General features: G+C 38.7%; 1 protein-coding gene across 1 annotated transcript in view; it reads right to left on the bottom strand.

Annotated features, from left to right (window-relative positions):
* Window positions 1-294: 294 nt before the first annotated feature.
* Window positions 295-24,451, bottom strand: part of FYCO1 (FYVE and coiled-coil domain autophagy adaptor 1) — a 2,135,985-nt gene continuing 2,111,828 nt past the window's right edge. Inside the window, exon 18 of the mRNA XM_044064867.1 lies at window positions 295-1,600. Coding sequence (XP_043920802.1) covers window positions 1,525-1,600 — 76 coding nt within the window. The 3' untranslated portion in view covers window positions 295-1,524. The remainder of the gene's footprint in view (window positions 1,601-24,451) is intronic.

Here is a 24,451-nt window from a genome sequence, read left to right as displayed (position 1 = left end):
TCTATAAATCCCAGCCACCGTTTACAACAAGAGACTCTGGTGCAAGACAATGCCATTTTCAAAACTCTCAGTCTGGTATACATAGTTCAGTTACTAGTGTTTTGCTATGATGCAGACAATCGTCTAGATCCCAGCAGCTGCTCAGTGTAGTGACTAAGATCATTACTATCTATGTAGTGAAGAGCTATGTATCTATTCTACTGTCCTTCTTCAGTGTTACAAATAACTAAAAGTGATGAAGGTGTTTGCAACCATGATACTATTAGAAACTAGAAACTTACTGAGCAATGTGTCAACTTTTGGGATATTCCTTAAGAATATTCCATGCCAGAGAAATGTAACACGCAAATGGCATGGACTATGCTGACACTGTAAGCTACTTTAGTGTGTAGACTCATTAAACATTAAAAAACATAAAATCATTCCCCATTCAATGGCAAAGCAAATCAACAAAGAAATATTCAGATACAGCACTTACAACTCACAGCTGCAAACCAAAGGCAATACAGGTGCTGGTCTGTAAGGTCAACAATAATATGCAGGGATGTGAGACAAACAGGACATAATCTTGTCTTACTCTGTAAGAAAAAAGGTACATAATAAGCAGCAAGACTGCTCTGCAGTTAGTACAAAATGGAATAACATTTCCAAGAGTGCAGTTCTTTGAACTGTACACTGCTGAAGAAATCCAGTTTATGGTGAATTAGTGCTGTGGTTTAAAATGCCACATTTCATGAAATATCCATTTTCCAGTTCTTTTGACAGTTCATGTTTTTGTACTTTACAGTATTTTTCTGGAAAATGGAAAATCAGTGTCTTTGCTAAACATAAAGATGCACTCTTTTAAATACATGTGCAATGTCAGATGTGAACTGCACACTTTTGTAGTACAAAATTCTGGGCAAAAATCCATAAATTACTACAGGGAGTGCCCAAATTCTGCATGTAAAGTAGTTTTCAGAATCCAGCTACACATCTGACAACCAAGTGATTTGTACTGCCACAGCCACATAACATTTAGACAGCAACATTATTGGGAAGAAAAGTAAATTGCCATTTTTAAGAAACAACAGCTCCAGGCATTTATCTTCCATAAAAGTCAAGTGCATAGTTAGGTAAAATAGTCTTAGTACTGCAAATCCATTTCCCTTTACCCAGCAGTGCCCTTTCCTCACAAGGAGTTTACAAGTGGAACGTACATTGGGCAGTATTAATATTAAACACCATTATGCATCCTCACTCATGCAAAAAAAATAATTAAAAAGATGTGTATGATTAAGAAATAACTCATACACTAATTTTTTAGTGTTATAGCTCACTTTGCTGCATTAATTGCTTTTAAAATTTGGTTGCCAGCTGCGAATATGCACATAATTTCATACTGCTGCATGTGTATTTCTGTATTAGGCTATAAAGAGGTTTTTTTTTATGCATAGTATGTTATTCATATTGCACTATTTCTTTTCCATGAAGACATACACTAAAAATGTTCATTCTTGGGTTTAGAATATAGAACTTTGGGAATTAAAGGAAATCACTTCCATCATAGACCACAGGACGTTCAACTGCTAAGTGATATGATACCATCTTTGAGACGAACCTACACATAAAAAAAAAAAGAAGAAGGTTAAAGCAATAACAATCTCTATTTGACAAGCGAGCAAAAGTGATAAAAAAAACCTGCACATTTTTAGGTCTACTTCATCTTTTTAATGCTGCATGCATCATGCTTGATCTATCAGAACAACAAATTGCCTTAAACCCCTTTCTATGTAGTTACGGAGACTTTCCTTAAAGGTAATGAGAGCAATTCTTCTGTACTGGAGTTGCACTTTTCATGTCTTCAGACCAAGTAACAACTGTGGTGGAATCTTTATATTTGTCAGGGAACATACTACATCCAAGCAGATTTCTAGAACCCACAAACTAAACTCATTGACTATACATTACTCTAGACCGAATTAATTATCATCTAATAGCTTGTTTCAGAACACTTTTGTCCCCTGATGACCATGCAAGATTCCTTAGTGTTCTAAACGATCTCCTCATCAGGAAAAACTCCATTATTCTGGCCTATACCTCCAACGTAAGACAGATCAGAAATGCCTCGACTTAATAAACAAAAGATTCTCTCAGTAGTTGATTAGTAAACCTGCTCGAGAGTGCAGCATTCCTGACCTCATTCTTACAAATATGGCCGTCTCTTGCACTTCTTCTCTGTTATCTCCTTTAAACTTCCAAAAGCCCATACATCAAACTCCTCTGAATTTACGGACTACAAACATACTAAAACTCAACCTGCTCTATGATGAAATATCAAAATTAATTACTGCAAAACCACTGACCTTGATACAGCAGAAAGCTTCACTATAGAATTCTACACGCATTTAGAAAAAGACGTAGAGTGAGCAGTCAGTCCTTACTGGAACAAATTATCACAGGAAATTCAGTAACAAATCAACCTGGTGGCCCACCTCCAAAAATAAACTATACAACAAAAGAATGAAATTCCTTAAATTTAGTACATTCAAAACCCTTCTTCTCAATGATAATATCAAAAGCATTAAAAAAATGAAGAACACGTTCAGATTCACTAAAGATACCCATAAACATAGGATGGCTCTGAAGCCAAAAACAACTATAAATCATTCTTTAGCTAAGCTAGGAAAACTAAGAAACAATACTCCCCATTGCTCTATACATATTCAGAATGACACCTCTAATTCTGACCAACTAGATGATGCCAATTTTCTTGCAAACAAATTTAATGCCAACTTCATTCCTGAGATTTCTCTCCAAAATCCTCAAATATTTGAATCCCTTACTCTCCCAACTCTCTCTAAAGATAATTTACTGAAAGTTCTAACCAAGATCAAACCATAGAACCTGACAATATACCTTGCTTAATTAATAGTGTTAAACATAGCTTTGCAGACACATTCCTTAAACCACGTAACCTTAATTTACATATTGGTTTTATCTCTGATGTGTAGCATGCACCAGTTGTGATGCCCCTCTGTAAGGGTGGCCTTACAAATGACCTGGGTAATTATAAATCTAGCTGCCTTATGGGTCTCATCTGGAAAGCCATGGAGCATATAGGTTCATAAGTGTATACTAGGTTAATGACCAAAAATGTATCCCATGAGTTAAGGCAACTTAGAGGTTATTTTAAGGGGTGTATGTTGGTTAGGGTATGATTTAACAATGACCTCTGTCCATCAGAGACAAAAGTGTCAGACTAGGGTACATTTGTGATTTCTGATCCACTTGTCCAGCTTGCACTTGAATAGGACTGGGGAATGAGGTAGTCCCTCTGAGTGGTCAACTTCTCAAAAGTTACTATTATGCAATGCTTGGCACTGCGTTTTAAGCCATGCCTTTGGCATCAGTCTTTTGTCCGTGTTAGACCTTCCTATAAGATATTGGTATCCTGGTGGGCTTATATGATTGCTCCTGTTTTGCAACGATCAGCAAACTTGGTAAGCCAGAGACCCTATACATTAGCCTTGATATCTAAAAAATAAATGCCAAAGAGGAACAGACCCTACACCTCCTCATAAATAATGATTTCAAGAGTCTTATTAGAATCTTACTTGAATCTGCCTCCAAGAATTTGACTTTGTGAAGATTAGACCCTCTCTATAAAATCTTTTAAACTTTTTTAAAAAGGTTATGGAGGATGGAGATGGTGTTCAAGCAGTACACACAGTGTATCTTGGTCTAGCCAAAGTCTTCAACACTATTCCTTATGCTGGCATTATACAGAAGTTATATATTTTAAAAATCAACCCATATGTGGTAAGAGGGATAGGGAACTGACTGAGAGGCAGAATCCATACAGTAAAAATAGCAGGTGTGTCGTCAGAAGGTACAAAATAACCAGTAGTGTCCCTCTGGACCAGGAGACAGGAGTTCTACTTTTTGTCATTTACTTCTCAAATCTCCAGGCAGACAGCCAAGACCTCTAGCTAATGAATTATGTAGATGACTGCAAAATGGGGGTTGCTGTCAAGTCCCCCTGTGACATTTAAATTCATTAAGATGAATTCTTGCTAGTAAAATTCCTGGTGTACTAAATATGGGCTCAAATTAAATGCTAAATAGTGTAATATCATCACTTTTGGCAGACAACCTGTCCCCTTATTATACTGCATGGGTAACACAACAATACAAAATGAAAAGTATAATGCCCCCTACAATATTGTAGCTCATTTAACACATCAAACAATTAGAAAGACCACAAAAGTTCTAATCAAAAGGATCACAGCCCTAAATACCATGAGTTTCCAAGAGAAGATGGAAGCTCTGGCTCATTATTCAATGTCTTAGACACTTTTGAAGGGTGATCTCTGTCTTTCGTACCGTGCCATTAGAAACCCAGTTGTCCTGGGCTTCCAGCATCTCTGCAATTATAATATCTAAAAGATAAATAAAACAAGGTAGAGGCACAGTTTTATAATCCAGAACTTCCCAATCCTCTGGAATACACTTCCCTGCATATTAAGCAGTACGACTCACTATCTTCTTTTAAAGATAACCTGGATGAGTGGATGAGTATTCATAAATTTTATCAGGGAATGACTTGTATGGCCCTGCTGGAAAAATGAGGTGGGCATGAGGGAGGCAGGAAGTCAGGATACTGGTAAGGTGTGCTTTTGTAATACTGATGAATCACCAATAAGCTTACTACCACCGATAAACCACCAGAAAGTATGTAAGCAAAAGTAATGTTGTAATACACTGCTTTGTACAGTGGGGAGACTCTGCTCCTGTACCCCAACACCTAAAACATACTATTTCCAATGTCAAACCAACTCAGACAAAAGGGACTAAACTTCCATTTTCTCTAAATTGTTCAACCTTGGAGGTAGTACAGATAGAAAATAGGAGTATGGGGGAGGAGCAAAGTCCTCCTGCCAAATCGCTTTAAAAACTTATTGTTTTTCAAACTCTCAAGCAGAGCTCAAATGGAATGGTAGGAAATTGTTTGATGAATCAAAACAGACCCATTTCTTTGTTTAATGAGCACATCTGCTTGCACTTAAACACATTTGTTACTTTTTCCTGCATATTACAATGAAGTAATAAATGAATGTGATGTGTTTAGAATGTGTAGATTTAATTACCTCTACTACTCCAATATATCTTCTCAAAGTAATTTAATAATCACCTCTGAATATAGAACTTTCATTAAGCTCTTCCGTTAACCTTACTATATCTGTAATTGGTATATGTAGACTAAAAATAACAACACGTCTATATCTGTAATATGAACACATATCTAAGAAAATAGCACAAAAGAAAATGAATAATCACAGTGGTAGCCAGAGGTCAGGGGGCCAAAACACAATGAATGCATGATGCATATAAAGAACATGTCAGTTAGAGAGACTCAAAAACATTATCCAGACTGCATACCAGAGGAAATGTGGACGTCAAGTAAACATGACATTGATTAATAGCAGATTCACAAAGTGAAATGCAAGTAAATCTGTAAGTGTACACTGCACCACTGAAGCAAACATATGCACAGCTCTAACTGCAAACTGTGTGCCTGCACAAGAGTTGAGCAGAAGGCTTCTCAGACAACCTATGAGCTGTGTACTAGAGAAAATACGCAGGCTGTGTATTAATTGAAGTATAAGGACCATGAATCATAAAGCAAACCACACTGCTGACACTGGAGCCACAGACTGCCACTGGCATTTATTGGTAGTAGACACATCTCCACCACTGCAGACATTAACAACAAGATTGTTCACACAGTGAAAATCCAGGAGGGTGAAGCAAAATTCCACTTACATAATACTGCACCACAGTAATGCCATGGAGGGAGAGGTAAAACTCCCATAGCACACTGCTACATCATAGCAGTGCTTTGGAATGAGTCTGGAGGGTGAGGCGAAATTCTCCTCATGCAGTATAACTATGTAAAATATACAACAGAAAATGTTGCAGCTCTGTCTCAACTGATATCCAAAGATGAGTTGGTGCTTGCTAAAAAACAAATGATGGATGCTGCAACAGGCCATATTGTAGACCAAGAAGAGGATATGCCCAGGCATGCCAGAATCTGCCTTATGAAATATGAAAAAGCAGTGTCAGTGTGTGTCCCATACAAAATACAAGGGTGTACTTTCTTGATGCAGTAGAATACGGATGGCATAACTTGATGAAATAGGATGGTCTGCACAGATAAGCACAATTCACAAATAAATGCCAAAGTGCTCACCTCATTATACATCCATTTGGACAAGATTGTAACTGCATCCAATAGCCAGCACCACGATATACAGAGTCGAGCCCTAACTATGGCTCAGACAACCGAGGTTTGATTAGTGGCATTGACTGGGAGGACTGGCTGATCCCATCCTGGGGGGTGGCATTTGTCTAGGTATTCTCTGTGGGAAGGAGTGGCCTACAGTGGGGAGACACCATATGATTTACCAGATGAATGCATGGAGGGGGTGATAGTAGGTCAGTACAACTACCCAAGTCAGCATATATGGCATGTAGCCTCAGCACTCCCCAGTTATCCTCATTAGTCCCAACCTTAGTCGATTAGTACTGGGGGGAATTAGAAGGTGTACACAGAGCAGACAGTAGGACAGGGGCACTGGGACAAAATGGTCATTGGCTGCATGATGGAGGTTGCATTGCATCCTGTCACTTATGCCTGTATTCAGGCTGACATAAGTGCCTGTCTGTGCTGCCATATGTCAGCTGTTATCTGCTCCTATGTGAATCAAATGCCAAGAGTGTTGACTACACACACAACTTAAATCTGCAATCTCAGGAAGGCCAGAACATGAAGGAAAATGGAATTTTACATGACATTTGCAGTTGTTAGCGGTTTGGAATAAAGTTACTATGTATGGCTCATAACTGTAAATGGTTTTCAAATGGCACACACTGGTTGAAGAGTTTTGTGAATGCAATGGCCACACTGCTGTTACTGACAGCTAGGCTAGTAGGTTGGCAGTTGGGCAGTGAAACCCACTTACACTTCATGTATCAGCACACCCCCATGACTTGTCGTTGAATGGCAATGTGCACAGTATTTATGCTGATCCAGTGATTTTACATACACTGTATATGTATACCATGTGCTGGAGTGATATGCAGTGACATACCAATAATGTCAGCATCTCTCCTATTTGTTTCTATATTGTGGTGGGTCTAAATCTTTGTTTTGTCATGTACTAGTTGCATGTGCTCAATGAATCTCATCATTATATATTTTCTTTAAAAAAGAGTAACACAATTTTATAAGTATAATATATCATAACTGGGGGTGCATTTAAGAATCTTAATGCACTACTCTGGGAAATAACATTCAGGCATCTATCTTATGTCTCAGGTTCACACTTTCTTATATTCTTTTCATTTGCTTACATGCTACTGGAAATTCAAAAGCTTACATGCCATCATCCAATGTCTAGAAATGTTGTCACACAGAAAATATTGGTGCGTGTCTGGTATGTGAAAAAATAGGTGTGAATTGTCTGCTTCCAAAATACCTTACATTTGCCTGAAAACAAAGTGATACTGGTGTATATTTTTCTCAGTTTCCCAAAGTAAGGCACTATAATACAAATCGAGCACTAACTGCCTATCATCTACTCTATACCCTTTACAGTGTCAATTGTCTTGCATTTGTATAGCAGGTTATAGACAAAATTCGAGGCAAGTTAGGAAAAAATATAGTTGCGTACAAGGATGCTTACTTTAACAGAAGAGCTTTCAGGAGAGGTCAGTGTGTATGCATATGGATACCTTCCTTTTAGATAAAAATTTTATTATCTGTGTCTCAGTTCCTCTGCTGACCAGTCCTGGTCACATGACAACAGTTTAGTCAAACACTGCTAAATGTGCAGGGGTCTCATATAAAATTGGTGTTTCCAGTTCATCACGGACTTGTGATTACATAAGGGTATTACTTTAGGGTAAATGAATAGCAATATCCCATCACCAAATTTTGTAACTGTGTAAGTACAAAAAAAAAAAAAAAAAAACAGAAACCAAGTACACCTTTATAAGGGAACTGAGGAAGGGTAGCTGTACTGCTACTGTGAACAGTTTGTGAAAAATCTATTATCTTATTTATTAATTTCTTTTCATTTGTTAACCAGAGAATGATCTAGTTCAAAGACGTTTTACAGTCACAGCCTCAACTAAAAGGCAAATAAACATACACTGTAAAGTCACTAGCACATATACTTAAGTTTATGCAATGCATTGATAGCTATCACAAGCTACTGAAGTTTATGTCTGAGGTTAGTATACAGGCTGACATATTTAAATAGCTATTACATGTTTATATTATTACCAAGTTAGCTAACTTTTGGGGAAAAAGGGGGAAGAACCTATTATACAAGCTCCACTTGAGTTTACATCATATGTATAGTACTTTTTCAAACAGTTTAAATCAACCGTATTAGTAAAACTACCTTTTATACAATGTTGCATGAACATGTTAAAAGCGTTAATATTATTTTCAGTCTAATTAGCATGATCTGTTCAGAGATGGATGCATTTCTTGCCAACTAAGATATGTCAACATTTGTAAGCTGGAATAATGTTATGAGTGTAGTTACAAATGGTTGGTTAAATGACTTAACTTTGAAAAAAAAATATCTAGTTTGATTTAAACTGGTTGAGTTGTGTGCAGGTAATACATTTGAGGAGATGGATGACTAAAATGCCATGATTTGTGGTTCTTGGACACAGGTAAACTGCTAGACACATTATGGTGGACAATTTGTACAGCAAGATGGATAACAGAGTTGTTAGGGATGTCAAATGCAAAACTGTCAAGGTCAGGTTGAACTGATCTAACCTGGCATTTTATTAAGCTGTTCATGTATTTTATTAAAATACACTTGGTCTAAGGGGGATGCCTATAATGAAACTGAGTAACACATTAAACCGGGTGACTCGGATATGAGATAGCTTAAATGCTGAGATAACATCTGAGAAATACAACCAGTTTCAAATGCCAGCCATGGTTTTTTACTTCATATTTCTAAAAAAATGATGCAATTAACTTCAAAGACCCAAGAGTGAATGAAAGCAGTGGGTTAAGGCTTTTTACATCTCTGTCTGGTTACTCTAATGAGCAGACTTTACAAATTTGTTATACAGATGCAGAGGCATGACACAGATGAACAATGGAGGCTACAGAACGCTTGAACAGAACAAATCGGATTTTTTTTTTTATTTTAAGTGGCCATGTACGGTTAAGTACCACAATGAAGAGGATCAAGTCAGACTTGAATGGTGTCATGCAGAAACAAGCATAGTATAGGACTGCAATACAGCTGATGGAGAGTGAATAAGAAGGTTGAAAGAAAGCACTAAAATACTGTCAAGGATCATGAATAGGTACAGTATTACTTCAGGGTACTAGAATCCAGAGGTGGACCAGATAATAATGGCATTATGTAAAAGATGGGATGGAGTGTATGTGAGTTATTACAACCACTTCGGTATATACGGCACACAACAGCAACAACAATTGTGAATGTATGGGACATGATTACTGGGAATGGGCAAGATAAAAGCTAGGGTAGTAATATGTTACCTATGCAAGGAAGGGATATATTCCTAACAGAATAAAGAGCAAAGCATCCAGTTCACGTAAGGGATCAGATGTAAAATTTATTCAAAATGAAAAATGTTATCAAAGTCTTCAATTATGGAAGTGCTGAGATAGGGATATGAATGTTATAAAACTCCAAAGAATTTGAAATAGTATGAAAAGATTTAGAATGGAATTATACTAAGTTTGTGATTGCCCTTTTATAATGATCAGATTTAAAGATCCAGTTTAATGTTACAGCTAATGACTGATGTGTGCAGCTGTAGCTAGCTCAAATTAAAATGATAAGGAGCAATAAACATGAATTGTGTCAAAAAGATGTAAAGAATCGATCAGTTTTTCTAAGATCATTAGTCTTTCATATACACCACCCAAGTTGTTAATGTATATCCATTAAATGCAAATTTTATAGTTTGCAAAAAAGGACTAGTGGTTGAATGGACTGACCGAGACATGATGGACACTACCACTGCATAAAAAATGAATTTTTTCAGTTTCACTCTTTTGGTATGCAGTATTGACATGGTTTATGCATACCAACTGGCATCCCTGAAACCGTACAAGAGATACAAGCTACAAGAGAGAAAACAATCCATGAAAGATAATTCAACTTCAAACAGTGAGCAGGCTCATAAAAAAGTAAAGGCAATTTCTCCAGGATGAACTGCAAATCCCAAGAAAGAAAATCATGTTTTTATGGATGCCTTAAGTGAAGAATGTGTTTAAGATAGGCCTTGACAGAAGGACAAGCAGCTGTATGCGAGATGGATGACAAACATGCAGAGACTGCAGAAACATGAACCATGACTGACAAATGAGCCAAATAAGAGTAAAAAAAGATCATTTAAGTAGCCCTAGGCATGGGAAAAATAAAGGACCGAGACCTTGTGACAAAATCCATGAAACAAATCTGTTCCACTTCTGGATGTAAGATTTTCTTGGCAGCAGTGGAAATGCATATAGAGGGCACATAGGATATTTACACTTCAGTTCATAGGTATGTACTAGTTAGCTGTCCTTGACAGACACTTTAAGCCTATCCAATTTTCCATCAAAGGTGAGAACCAAACCTTGTATCTTGTGTCGGCGAAGAAAATACCTCAACCACTACGCCAGCCCCCAAACCCAAAATTAATATCTAATTGTACAATCACATGGTCACTTACATTGGTTTATAGGTAAATACCAGCCTAGCTGCCCTTGTGGGCCACTTTAAGACAATCCAATTTTCCCTAAATAGGTAAAAATCAAACCCTGTACCTTGTGTCTCTGTGAGATAAATATCTTAGCCATTATACCAAACCTCAGCTACAACCTGACTAACCTGAGATGCACATGTCAGCTAACTGCAAGATCTGCTACATATGAAATGAAAGAATGTAGTTTATCACTGCTATGGCAATATAGGAAAAGGATTACTTACAGAAGGAACAGGATGTATGTGGAACAGGACTTTTATGCAGACATGAGATTCAAATCATCAAATCAACTCTGTCAGGAAAAGCAGTTGAAAGTCAAAATGGTATACCTTGCTTACTTTAAGGTGTACGCTGTAACAGGACTTAAGACCATTGTGGATGCTGAGAAAGCACAAAGGGCACTGGAAAAAGCACTCAGGACACTCACAAAAGGCAGAAGAGGAGGAGGACTTAATCCAAAATGCTCACAGTGTAAGGAAAAATGTTCCAGAGCACTTCGCTCAATTTAATCAGATGCAGCAGAATTAAGAGAAAGCAGCAAGTTAGTAGAAAGGTATTTAGACCAGATGGAGAAAATATGTGTTGAAATAGATTTATGAAGAGAACCTGCCCTGCTTTTATTATGAATAACAAATGGCCTGTTGAGGAGATTAACACACACACACAGACACACACACACACACACACACACACACACACACACACACACACACACACACACACACACTAACGTAATCCTCTCCTGCAAGGTAAACCAAATGGAAATGACAGGAATAGAACTAAACTTGTCCATGGGTATAATCCCACAATGAAAGAACTTCCACGAGCCCTAGACGTCAAGGGACTTGTAAAGCTTTGTATACAGGGATTGCACGATAATGACGGGTAATGGGGCAACTGATGATTGAGATGCTTATAAACAATTCTGCAAAGTTTGGGGAAAAAATGACTAGTTTATTCACTGAAGTTAATATGTTACATTTGAACACATTTAAGACTGTTATTGGAAGAACTATGCTACATGTTGTCTCGACTGTGGGGAAAAGTGAAATGAAGGCAAGTGTATTAGTTAAGTTAAATGTAAACAGGGATTGCATAACATCCAAAACTATGTTGAAAGTATTACTTTGGTATGTGAATGAGTTGGAAAATACAGTTACATGGGACAAAGTTATGTGATATATTTCGAAAGAATCACCCTAAATTCTGTTTTGCAGGAGATCCGTTTGAATGACGACTATAGTAAATTAGCTCAATTTGGATACATTTCAATTCTGATGGCAGTAAACCAGGAGACAAGAAGAAGGGGAGTAGCAATTTTAATTAGCTGCATCTTAGGCACATGGTTATAAACCTCTAAAAAGATAGAGAAGGGAGATTTGTAGCACTGAAGGAGCAAATGGAAATTGCAGCTTTCACTCTAGTAGGTCCCTCTAAATCCAGCTTACAAAAGCTCAAGGAAAAGTGTATAAGTATCATTACTACAGGAAGGGATTTCAACTTGTAACCAGGAGGCCCAAGAAATGACAGAATACTCAACACAAGGCAATACCTGGCATTATTTATGGACCTGACAGGCATGAGTTATATATGTGAAGGGGAGGGTTGTGCAACTGCACTGTTTACATGTTATGCAAAAGCAGTGATACGATATTCAAGATTAGACAGAATTTATATTCCTGGGGAAGAAAAGTATAAAGTGTACTCCTGGGAGATTCTCCTGAAAGTTTTATCAGACCACATGCCACTAATAATAAACCTGAACTTAGCAGCCAGACTGAGGAAGAAACGCTGGTAACTCTTGTGCAGTAAAACAAAGCATCTTGTTTTCACTGTTGGAAGGTGAAACAGCTTAGGGAAGCGTGGAAAACATCAGTCAAGACAACAGCAGCAGGAAAAAATGAGGTAGTATGCCAGAAAGAAGGATAAATGGAACCATGACTACAAAATAATGACGTCAATACCGGCATCCAGGCTGGCAGAGGAGATACCAAAGATGGTTTATAAAGATCAAAGTAGATTTTTAAACGAGAGGCATACACACTTGATAACATATTAAAAACAGTATTGATAATTCAAGATGTTAAGCTCCAGAACAAGCCTATTATGATAATCAGCCTGGACACCAAGAAAGCCTTTCAGATGTTGAAGTGGGACTAATTATTTGCAGTGTTGAAACTTGTGATTCTCAAGGGAGTTCATTGAGTTACTAGTGAATATTTACAAGGGTTTCTACAAATATGTCAAAATAAATGTGGACCTACCTGCAGCATTCCAAGAAAACAGGGACATGAGACAGAGATGCCCCCTTACCTCTCCTCTTTGTGCTGTATTTGGAACTGCTGGTGTTAAAATTAAGGTACTTGGAGTTACAGGGATACAAGGAGGGACAGGAGGAGGTGAAAATGGCTTTATATGCAGACGACCAGCTGGTCTATTTAGTAGACCCAGAGCATCATAGAGAGCGATTACTTGGAATACTGGAATAATATGGGAAAATGTCAGGCTACAAAATTAAAACTAAAAAACACAAGCAGTAACACTAAACTTACATCACTCAGTGGATTTGGTGAAGTTATAACCAGAGATCTGGAGTTATAAATGCATGAGGTATTTAGGTATAAATCTAACAGGAAACGTATAAAGGACGTATAAACGTATAAAGGACAGTGCAGAATGCTTATGCTGATTTAAAGTATGAATGTTTAGAGTGGTTAAGAAAGTAGAAAATAGTAGAATTAGCTTTGGACCAAAACGTGCAGGCATTACAAATGCTCATTCTGCCTACATCTATGCATCTTTCAGGCAGTCCTGTTTAATCCAGGGGAGGAGTTTTTTTAAGATTTACAAAATACCCTGAAGAATTTTATATGGGATTGAAGAAATTGAGAGTGACATGAAAATGTATGGGGCTTAAAACAGATAAAGGGTGCCCAGGAGTACCAGACCTTAGTTAGGGTTTCCTAAAATTATTCGTGATCAGGCACTATGAGATATAGACCAAGGTAAATGGATTACAATAGTCACACACTGGCAATGGAATGACAACACCTAGATCATGAAACCATTTTGGGGTTAGAGGATAAGCAAAGGGAACAAAATTTATGGAGAGAAATAGCATGAGGTAAAAAAAAGATCTATATATTGGGCAGAATAGTAATAGTTGGCCATAAAGTGATTACCAGGAAGTGGGGAAAAAAAAGAATCAGCCAGGCAGCAAGGATCTCTTACATATGATTCAAGGAGCTGCAAATAAGAAGGAGATCACAGTAGATGGGACTGAATCCACAGAGATATGAGCAAAAGTATGAGAAAATGTTTGAAGCTGAGACAAAAGAACATAAGCTAGACAAAAGCATAGGTCAACAGAAGTACAGCTGTGTACACCTACCATAAATGTAGATGTTAGAGTGTATTCACTGTTGCAGTCATTACATTTGGGTAATCTGCTGGCAGGTTGCCCTCAGTCGGCCTGATTAACAAAGTCTTGGGTCCTGCATCAGTTGCTGTCCCTTCTTCCATGACGTTGGGTCGTCAGGGGTATAAAACATGCATCAGACGCCATTACATCAGTTCTTCTTGCCCCAGATGTCAGGTGCCCCACTAATGGGGAGCAAATAAAATTAAAAACACAAAAATATACTTCCAACCAAAAGTAAATACACCAAAAAGGCTTTTAAGCATAGTAAAAGAAAGTAGAGGTATAGTCAGAGAAAAGTAGGGGGCTGGAGGGAGGGTAACTAGGACTGCAACAGTGAATACATTTGAACATCTACATTTATGGTAAGTGTACACAACTGTACTATGTTCTTCGTGTTTCACTGTTGCAATCATTATATTTGGGCAGATTCCCAAAGCTACAGTAGGGAGGAGGAGTTTATACAGCATTAGGGCCAGCTATAAGGCCTTACAAGACAGCAGTGGCAAAGCCAGCTCTGGATTTAGAAAAAATTGGTAAATGATAATGCTTGGTGAAAGTATGCACAGAACCTCAGGTAGCAGCTTCTTATCCCTGGTAGGAACACCTCTGAGCAAGGCTGCAGAAGTAGATGCAGCCCCGGTGGAGTGAGATCTGATCCCCTGGGGGATAGGTTTTCCATGGTGCTTACAGCAGAAATGAATGCAATGGCTTATCCATTTAGAAATGGTTTGTTTTGAATAGCTTTCCACTCTGCCCCTGCAGCAAATGCTACCAGCAATTGCTCAGATTTTCTTTGAGATTTAGTCCTGTCCAAGTAGAATCTAAGTTGTCTGTGCACATCCAAGGAATGCAGAATCTGTTTCCCTTTGTTCTGTGGATTGGGAAAGAAGGTTGGCAAATGAATGGACTGATTAAGAGCCACACTGGAAACCACCTTGGGCATGAAGGATGGATTGGTCCTCAGAGATACCCTGTCTGCATGAAAGATGATGAAAGGCTCCACTGTCATAAGTGCCTGTAATTCAGATATCCTTCTAGCTGAAGTGATTGCTAAAAGGAAGGCTGTTTTCCAAGAAAGAAATTTTAAGTCTGCAGTAGCAGCTGGCTCGAAAGGAGGTAGAGTGAGCTTTTCCAAAACAAAGTTAAGGTCCCAGACAGGGGTAGGAGCTCTCCTGGGTGGTCTCAAGTTCTTTGCCCCTCTGAGATACTGCTTGAGCAGGGGATGAGAGAAGAGGGGTGGTTCTGTGTTATAGTGAGCTGAAATAGCTGAAGCATGGATTTTAATAGAGGAAAAAAACAGGCCGTTGAAGCATCTTAGTTAAGTATTGCAAAATCTGAGGTAAATTGGGTGCTGCTGTGCTCATCCCAGCCACAGAATCTTTTCCATTTGTCAGCATAAGATTTTCTATTACTAGTTCTTCTCGCCTCCAAGATGACATCCATCACAGGTTTGCTGATGGATGATAAGGGTAAATTTAAGTGATTAGCCAGGCTGCAAAGTTCAATGTTGGAAGCTGAGGGTGCAGAATTTGGTTCTCCTGCTGAAACAGCAAGGAAGGGGTCTGAGGCAGGTGCCATGGAGCTATTTGTGACACACTGCGCAAGGGTGGGTACCAGTGTAGTGTGGCCAGTCTGGAGCAATCAAAATCATTCTTGGTTGGCCCTGTTTGACTTTTAACAGAACTTTGCAGAGTAGAGGCAGCGGGGGGAAGGCGTAGACTGATAGTTTTTTTCCAGCTGAAGGACAGAGCATCCACTTTCCAGGCTTTTTTGTTGGGAGTCATTGTGCAAAACTTGTCCAACTTGTAGTTCTGGGAGGAGGCAAATAGATCCATGTCTGGGCCCCCCCATTTGCTTATCAACATGACGAAAATCCGTGGTTCCAGTTTCCACTCATGTGGGTCCATGAGATTTCTGCTTAGCCCGTCTGCCAGTGTATTCAATTTTCCTGGCAGGAATTGAGCTTGTAGGTGCACTTGGTAGCTCAAGACTGTGTTCCACAATGCCATGGCTAGTCTGCAGAGGGGGTAGGAATATGTACCCCCTGCCTGTTTATGTACCACATAACCATGGTGTTGTCCATCTTTACCATTAGTTGTCCTGGAAGAATGTAGTCCTTGAAGGCTGTCAGAGCATTCTGTACACCTAACAATTCTTTTTGATTGATATGTAGGTGCATTTGATTTGGGTTCCATTTGCCCTGAATGCACTTCCCTGCCAGGTGAGCCCCCATGCATAGTCTGATGCATCTGTAGTTAGGGTTTGGGCGGCAGGGGGTAGTGTGAATGGCAGTCCCTTGTTTTGGTGGCAGACCTCTGCCACCATAGGAATTCCAGGCATAGGCAAGGTATGATAGGAATGGTTTCCAGGCTGTGGCAATGTTGACTCCATAGACTTTTTAAGTACCACTGTAGTTTCCTCATATGCAGTCTTGCATATGGAATTAGAAGAATGCAGGAGGCCATGAACCCCAATGCTTGCAGTATTTGTCTTGCAGATAGCAGGGTTTTTGTGGCCACTTGTTTGAAGTAAGTTACCAAATGAATTTGCTTCCCTGGCATGAGGAAAGCCATCTGGGCAGTTGTATTCAAGTTGCATCCAGGAATGTAATCTGTTGAGAGGGTACTAGTTAAGATTTCTTTTTGTTTATAGTGTAGCCCAGACAAGTTAGAACCCTTTTTACAAATGCCAGATAATTTAGATGTATGCCCTGGTTTTCTGCCTGAATTAGACAATTATCCAGGTATGGATATATTTGAATATTTCTTTGCCTGCAAAATGCAATAACTGGAGCCAGGCACTTTGTGAATACTCTGGGCGCAGTAGATAAGCCAAAGGGCAGTGCAGAGAACTGATAATGCAAGTAGCCTGCTTTGAAGCGTAGGTATCTTCTGCAAGATTCCCTGATTGGGATGTGCAGGTATGCTTCTTTTAAACCTAGAGTTGCCAACCAGGCATCTTTGCCTAGCCTAGGAAGTAACTGGTGAAGAGGCAGCATCTTGAATTTTGGTATGTCCAGAAAGGTGTTTAGAGTAGACAGGTCCAGAATTGGACACCATGATTTGTCTTTTCTGGGTACCAGAAAAAGCCTGGAATAGAAACCTTGTCCCTTTTCCTCTTCTGGTACAGGTTGAATAGCCCCCATGTTTAAGAGGGAAAGTACTTGTTTTTGAGCCTCTGCCCAATGATTTGGGGGCAGGTCTGGCCACCCGTTTGGTGTTGGCAACATGTGGAAATGAAATCTGTATCCCTGGGACACTTTATTTAAAACCCATTTGTCCTGGGTTATGAGTTCCAAGTTCTTTGCATGTAGAGCAATCTTTCCCCCCAAAGGGGCAGCTAAAAGGTAAGTGCTTGGTAATTTTAAAAGGAAGTCATTGAGACTGTTTATCATAGGGGGTGTCTTGTTATTTCCAGATTTGGAAGTGGAGGCCCCCCATTGCTTATTTCTGAGGGTCCCCTGGGACTGAAACCTAGTGCTGTTGGTGTGTCTGATTTTGGCTTGAGAGGATATGGAAGGAGCTGGAAAAGACCAATTCTTAGTAGGCCAGTGCCTACTAAATCTTGGAGGTTGCACTTGTAAGAAATCTTTAACAGTTTGCATAGATTTAGCTTTAGCTTCCATTTTTTTTTTTAGAACTTCTTCAGCCTTATTGCCAAACAGGCGGTCCTGATTTACAGGAGCATTCAACAATTTTGCTTTAACATGATCAGGCAAAGATCGCTCCTTAAGCCAAGCATGCCTTCTAAGTACAGACCCAGTAACAGCAGCCCTGCAGGAGGCCTCTAAAGAATCAAAACCACATTGCAAAGTATGTTTTCCAACTTGTTCAGCAGAATGCAATAAATCCTGTAAATCTTTATTTTCCACACAGTCAGGAATCAACATCATTTTCTGTTTAAGCAGTGCAATAGTATGCTGTTGATATTTTAACATATGAAATTGGCAGTTTAAAGCCCTGATTGCCAAGGTTGAAGAAGTATAAACCTTCTTACCCCATCTATCCAGCACCCTGGAGTCTCTATCAGAAAGGGTAGGATTTTTAGCAGTAGAAGCCTTAATGCCCTTGGGCCCCTGAGAAATGGTTTCTGGATCTGCAACAGAATTTTTGAAAAGGAACTTGTGAGACTCATGAACCCTGTAGTATCTGTCTGGCTTACAAGGGGCTGAAGGCAGGGAATCAGTAGGTATGGACAAATCCAGGTCATTAGAAGAGTAAGAAGAAACAGAAATCTGATCAGAAGATTCATAGTCAAGCTCAGGCCTCAGAGGGGGGGGGGGGTTGACTACCCCTGATTAGAGTAATTAGATCTTCAGCCATTTTGATCATTTGTTTTTAAGGCATAGGGGCTTGAACATGTGGTCTGGGCATTGGTTTTTTTAGACATAGATCGAGATTTAGGCCTTAGTAATGAAGGTGGAGTCAGTTTAATATGCATGCCTGTAGGAATGAATACACCCTCAGAAGCCGGTGCCTGCACAGCGGCTTGGACCCATCCAAGGTAGAGACATCTACGGGTTCCATAGGTGAAGCATCTTGCGGCATACTGGACTCCGAATGGGTCTCAGTAGAAGCCTGCGAATCAGAAGTAGTGGGTATCGGGGGCTGCGAAAGCGCCTCACTGAGTACCGGCGAACTGGCGACTGGCTTAGGAGAGGAGTCGGCGGCAGTTTTGGAGCTCGGTGGCCTGTCTCTGTCTTTATCTTTGCATTTTTTTGGAATCTCGGTAGTCGGATGGCTAACCAATGACATTTCTGGATAATTAAACCGAGAACTGAAATACTTAGAGGCAAAAATATACCGAAGACGGATAGTGCACTGCTTAAATAAAGCACAAAACCGACAGCAAGGTACATCGTGGTCAGGGCCTAGGCAAGGAATGCAGTACAAATGGAAATCTTTGTGAGGTATTTACTTTCCACAAGTAATGCAATTATTAACTTTTACTGACATCAGTAAGGAGCAAGAAAAAGTTTCTCCAATGGGGTACTTAGCTTTAAGTTGAAGACTTTGATTCTGAAACTCAAAAATGAAAATTTCAGCCTCAGCCGACCGGCACTTGCGAACTGCTTCTGCTTTGGGCACTGCACAGCAAGAAAGACTGATGTAATGGCGTCGGATGCATGTTTTATACCCCTGATGACCTGACGACATGGAAGAAGGGACAGCAACTGACGCAGGACCCAAGACTTTGTTAATCAGGCCGACTGAGGGCGACCTGCCAGCAGATTACCCAAATGTAATGACTGCAACAGTGAAACAAAAAACATCAGCTGGAAGCACAGCTTGTTTTTGTTGACAAAAATAACAGCTAATGGAAAAAATGCAAATATTCATATTATCTTTTCTGCTGGGTATGCTTGTTCACGGTTTAGGGATTGTTTTCTTTTTTCTTCATTCCCTTTTATAATTCACAGCTCTCACAAGCAAGTTAAAAAAATCATTTTATATAGCTGATAATTTTACTTTATAAGATAATTTGTAATGTCATGAACACAGATTTGATAATTCTGTGATTACGAAATTATGGTTATTTTCATCAAACCTGCACTTGTCTGTGAAAATGAATAAAGCTCAATGAAAACGTTACTATGGGAATCATACTCTTCATTTGAAATAGCAGCTTCCAAAAATTAACATACAAGGACCTCCGATTTCAGATACATAGCTATTTTGCGCAAACTTGTGAAAAATACTAGAAATATTGTTTTATACGCATTTAGTTGTATGCATTACCAAACCTGACCTCCAAGGTAAATATCAGCATGATTTAGGTCTGGGTACATGGGTACACAACCCTCAAAGCAATTCATGCATTAGCAAGTCAAACACATCAGTCAGTGAAAAAGGAATAACTTACACATTCATTCTTCATTGAGCTCAAATGTATCTTCATAACTATTACTCACTCTACTCTTCTCGACATCCAAACCTAGTTTACATCTGCTGAAGCTGCATTAAATGCTTCTGTCTTCACATAAATAGCAGTCACAATTACTCAAAGCAACTCAGCATTTCTAATTAGCACATTCCAGCTCGGAGTACCAAATGGTTGAGTCTTGTTACCAGTTTTCCCTCTTTATAAATAACCTGCCTAATGATCTCCTGTCAACTTACTACACTCCCATTAATCACTGTATTCATATGGATCATATCACAGTCTTCAACTCAAACTCCTAAAATTAACATGCTGTAAAACGTAAAGCTGTGTACGTAAACTTTCCACAGTGGTAGATGTCCTAATACATCACTGATCCAGCAGACTAAGCTAGCTGGGTCCTAACCCAGTGATCATCACACTTTCAAAGTTTAACAGTACCTTCCACAAGCTCTAACTGTCAGGAGCTTAAGGGGAGCTCCAATATAAAATCAACAGCAACCAACATTCCAACAATCCAAACTGACAAAAATGTGTAGTCTGCACTGGGGTACTGGCTTGTAATCTTTTATTGATAATTAAACACTTTTGTCCAACATGTGGACGACTTCAGAATAAAAGAACCATAAAACAGCAACTCTAGGGTACCTGCTCAATTTTATTAGTGGTAGATGAAGTCATCCATAAATGTGAGAGGTTATTTTATGAGCCCATTTTGGGAAAAGAGTGTTTCACCAACAGTAGAACAATGGAATCTAGACCTAGTAGACATTTTAACAGGGCCATGGTGTTAACCTATAGTTTAGATTTTTTAGCTTTAGTTTATATTTTTATGAGATTAAACACGTGATTTATAACAACTGGAAGTTATCAGAAATGGCAGGTAAACAGTACAATATTTTAGGTACATGTCCTTCATTTGTCTATAGGAAGGGAATGTCATTAAAATCATTGATTGAGAGAGTTAATATCAGGAACGGTGACAGTAGAATGAAGAAATGTGGGCATTAAAATTAGTGTAAACATAACATGGAAGGGTCTTCCTTTTTTATTGTCGGGTATTGGGAAGTGGTTTTACATCAGAGATATAGTTGTTTTAGTTCAAGAGTCATATATGTGGCTCAATGTCAGACATGCCCTGCTTTCTCTATAGGAAAGACAGAGAAACATTTAAAGACAAGGATTTACCAACATGTTTATGATACAAGTAAAAAAGATGAAGGCAATAAAAACATATTAAAACCAACAGTACACATATTTTACATCACAGATAACACTGAGAATATAGGTGGGGGCCATGGAAAGATATTTTAGAATGGAAAAAGTTAAGATGGCAACTGAAATGTAATTCAACCAATGGTGATGGTCTGAATGACACGGTTTCTATTTCAAGTATATTACATTTAAAAGCTTTTTTGTATATGCAAATAATTAGCTTAAAGTTTTTTGCACATATTTATTTATTGCTTTCAAAATGGCCTCAACAATTTAATTGGTCCTAGATGGTCTTTAGAATTTTAATATATTTATAATCATTTTTTACAAAAGAATATTCTTATCTACTTTATCTTATTTTTAACTATCATATTTCTATATACATTTATACTTTTTGTTTCTACTGAGTGAATATAAAAAATATTTTAATTATTGTTTTCAATTTTGTTGTCACTGCAGAAAACCCAAACATCCAACAGGATTTTTAGGGCGGTGTTGAATACAAAGTCAGAGTACTAAATTAATAAGCTTTTTTGCCTAAGAAAAATGAGGCAAGACCCCTAAATGGAAAAAGCTAGGAAACAAACCCAAAGGTAGCCTATATACATAAGGGTCTATACATCCACATCCTGGCACTACAAAAGAAAAACAGACAAAATAAGGGGACTGGAGAAAAGTAAAGCTACTGCGACATTGATCTACTAGAATACCTACTGTTAAGGCAAGTTTACTCTGTTCAACTTTTAGATCACTGTTGTAGTGGCCTAAGTAATTTGGATTAACTGCCATAGTTTAGAAACTAAGAAAGGGAGGAGGAAAATAAACTAAGAATCCAGAAGCTCATGAAGTATGGTCTAACAAAGACTATTCCGGACCCAGAAAAGGAATCCAGGTTGTAGTGTTTTGTGAAAGTATGTACAAAGGACCAACCACACTGCTACATCTAGAACACTTTTACAGACCACCCCTTTCCAAAAAGCTATGACAGAATCCAAAGTTCTTGTCGAAAAGGCCCAACCTTGTCTGGAAGTGGCTTATTATGGTGAGTATATCAAAAGGCAATAGCATAGCTCATCAACTTTCACAAAGGCCTGACTTTTGTCTAGGTGGACATCCAGAATATGAAGAATCTTTTCTCCCATGTTCTTGGATTCATGGAAGAACCAATGAAATTAATTATCTGGATCAAGGTAAACTCTATGAGACCACTTAAGGCATATAAGAAGGTAAAGTTCCAAAAGACACCTTGTAAAAATAAGGTAGGTTTGACTCATAATAAGTGCCTGTAACTCAGACACACTCCCAGCATTAGTCAGAGCAATTCAAAAAACAGTCTTTCATGTTCAAAACCTCAACTCAGCCAAATGAGCTGGCTCAAATGGTAAAAGTGTACAAAGTTCCCTAGCTTGACAGAAATGCAACATCCCTTTCAAAAATGTTTTAACTTGAAAATGGTTAGAATGAGGGGAATCCAAGGGAAGACAGGTAGAAATGTCTGACAAACAAACTTTTACAGAGTAATATGACAGACCAGAGAAGAGTAACTCACACAAATAATCAATAGTAAGAGGCAGCTGGGCCTGAAGAGGGTCCTGTTTCTTGGACTGGCACTAAATAGAAAATCTTTTTCCACTTGCAGATTTATTAGAAGCAGTTTTATTTATTTATTTATTTGCTTTCTTTAGTATCTGCTACATGTCTTCAGAAAAAAAGTTGCCTAAAAGGTGTCGGAGTTCTATTATCCCGGAATCAACTGTAGAGATTTCTGGCTAGAATGTATTAAACAACTCTTGCCTTATGTGAGACAATCCAGTCTGTGGGGAAGCTTGTAGTAATTATCCTTGGCCAGTTTGAAAAGAAGGTAGAACCATTGCTGTCTGAGCCAAAAGGAAGTCACCAACATGATTTTTGGGAGTCCCTCAGGATTTTTAGAAGAACCCTGTATATCTCTGAAAATGACAGAAAACCATAAAGAAAACAGTCCCAGCCATGGCATCTGTCTTCCAGGCCAGACTGCAAGGAATCCTGGAGCAGAATTTCTTTAGTTTTCTATTCTGAATAGAGACAAACAGATCTACTTGAGGACGATCAATTCTTGGACGACCCCAGTGTGAAGTTTCCATTTGTAAGGGTCTGTCATGATCCTGCTCAGCTACAATGTTTTATTCTGATGGAATGTATCAGGCCTGAAGACTCAAAAATTAAATGAATGGTATGATTACGTACCCCCCCCCCCCATTTGTTTATGTTTCACATCACTGTGGTACGATCTGAAAACCTTAAATCATCACTGCAAGTTTACATAAAGTGTCGATCACTGCCAACATCCCTCTGAAATTTATGTGTGTTTTATCTGCTATGAGGAATCCAAAGACCTTGCAATTTCACCCCTTTGGAACCCCCCCCACCATGCCTGGCCTGAGTAGTGACAGAAAGGGGTCAGAAGGGAGAATGGGAAACCTGGATTGCAAGAGATCTAACAAATGCCAAAACAGGGATCTGAAAGGATAAAGGAGGAACATGCTGAGTATAAAATGGATTTTCTCATGAGTATTCTGGTCTGGATTTTTCTCATGAGGAGTCTGGTCAGGACAAGTGTGAGAATCAGTGATGCCAAGTAGCCCAAAATCCTGAAAAATTCCCTTGAGATGCCAGGGTTTGAAAACAGAAACTAATGAAAAACTGCTACAGCATTTCTACTTTGGAGGGAGAAATGGTCCTACAAGGGAAGAAAGTAAGAGGCATCTCAAGAGTACGATCCTGTGAGAAGGGACAGAGAAGAGTTTTGTAAGCTGATCTGGAAACCCAGACTGAGTAGGAGATTCTCAACAGTTGCTAGATTCTTGCCAACTGCAAAAAAAGTCTGCAAAGACAAGACAATCAACCAAATATGGAAAAATGTGAATACCTTGAAGTCTGCAATACGCAATTACTGGAGCCAGACACTTGTGAATATCATTGGAGCAGCAGAAAGTCCAATAATTTAAGACAGAAACAGAAAATCTTCAAAAAATCTGATTATCCTGACAATGGAGATGTCATGATAAGCATCTTTTAAGTCTAGCTTTATCATGAAGCCTAGCGAAGGAAGCAGAGGTAAAGGGAAATAAAGGGAAAACATTCTGAACTTTT

The sequence above is a fragment of the Protopterus annectens genome, chromosome 3.part0 (assembly GCF_019279795.1).
Source record: "Protopterus annectens isolate FY-2018-M chromosome 3.part0, PAN1.0, whole genome shotgun sequence".
NCBI classification, from domain to species: Eukaryota; Metazoa; Chordata; order Ceratodontiformes; family Protopteridae; genus Protopterus; species Protopterus annectens.
Note: the sequence above shows the minus strand (reverse complement) of the source record. Positions and strands in the feature narration are given on the sequence as shown.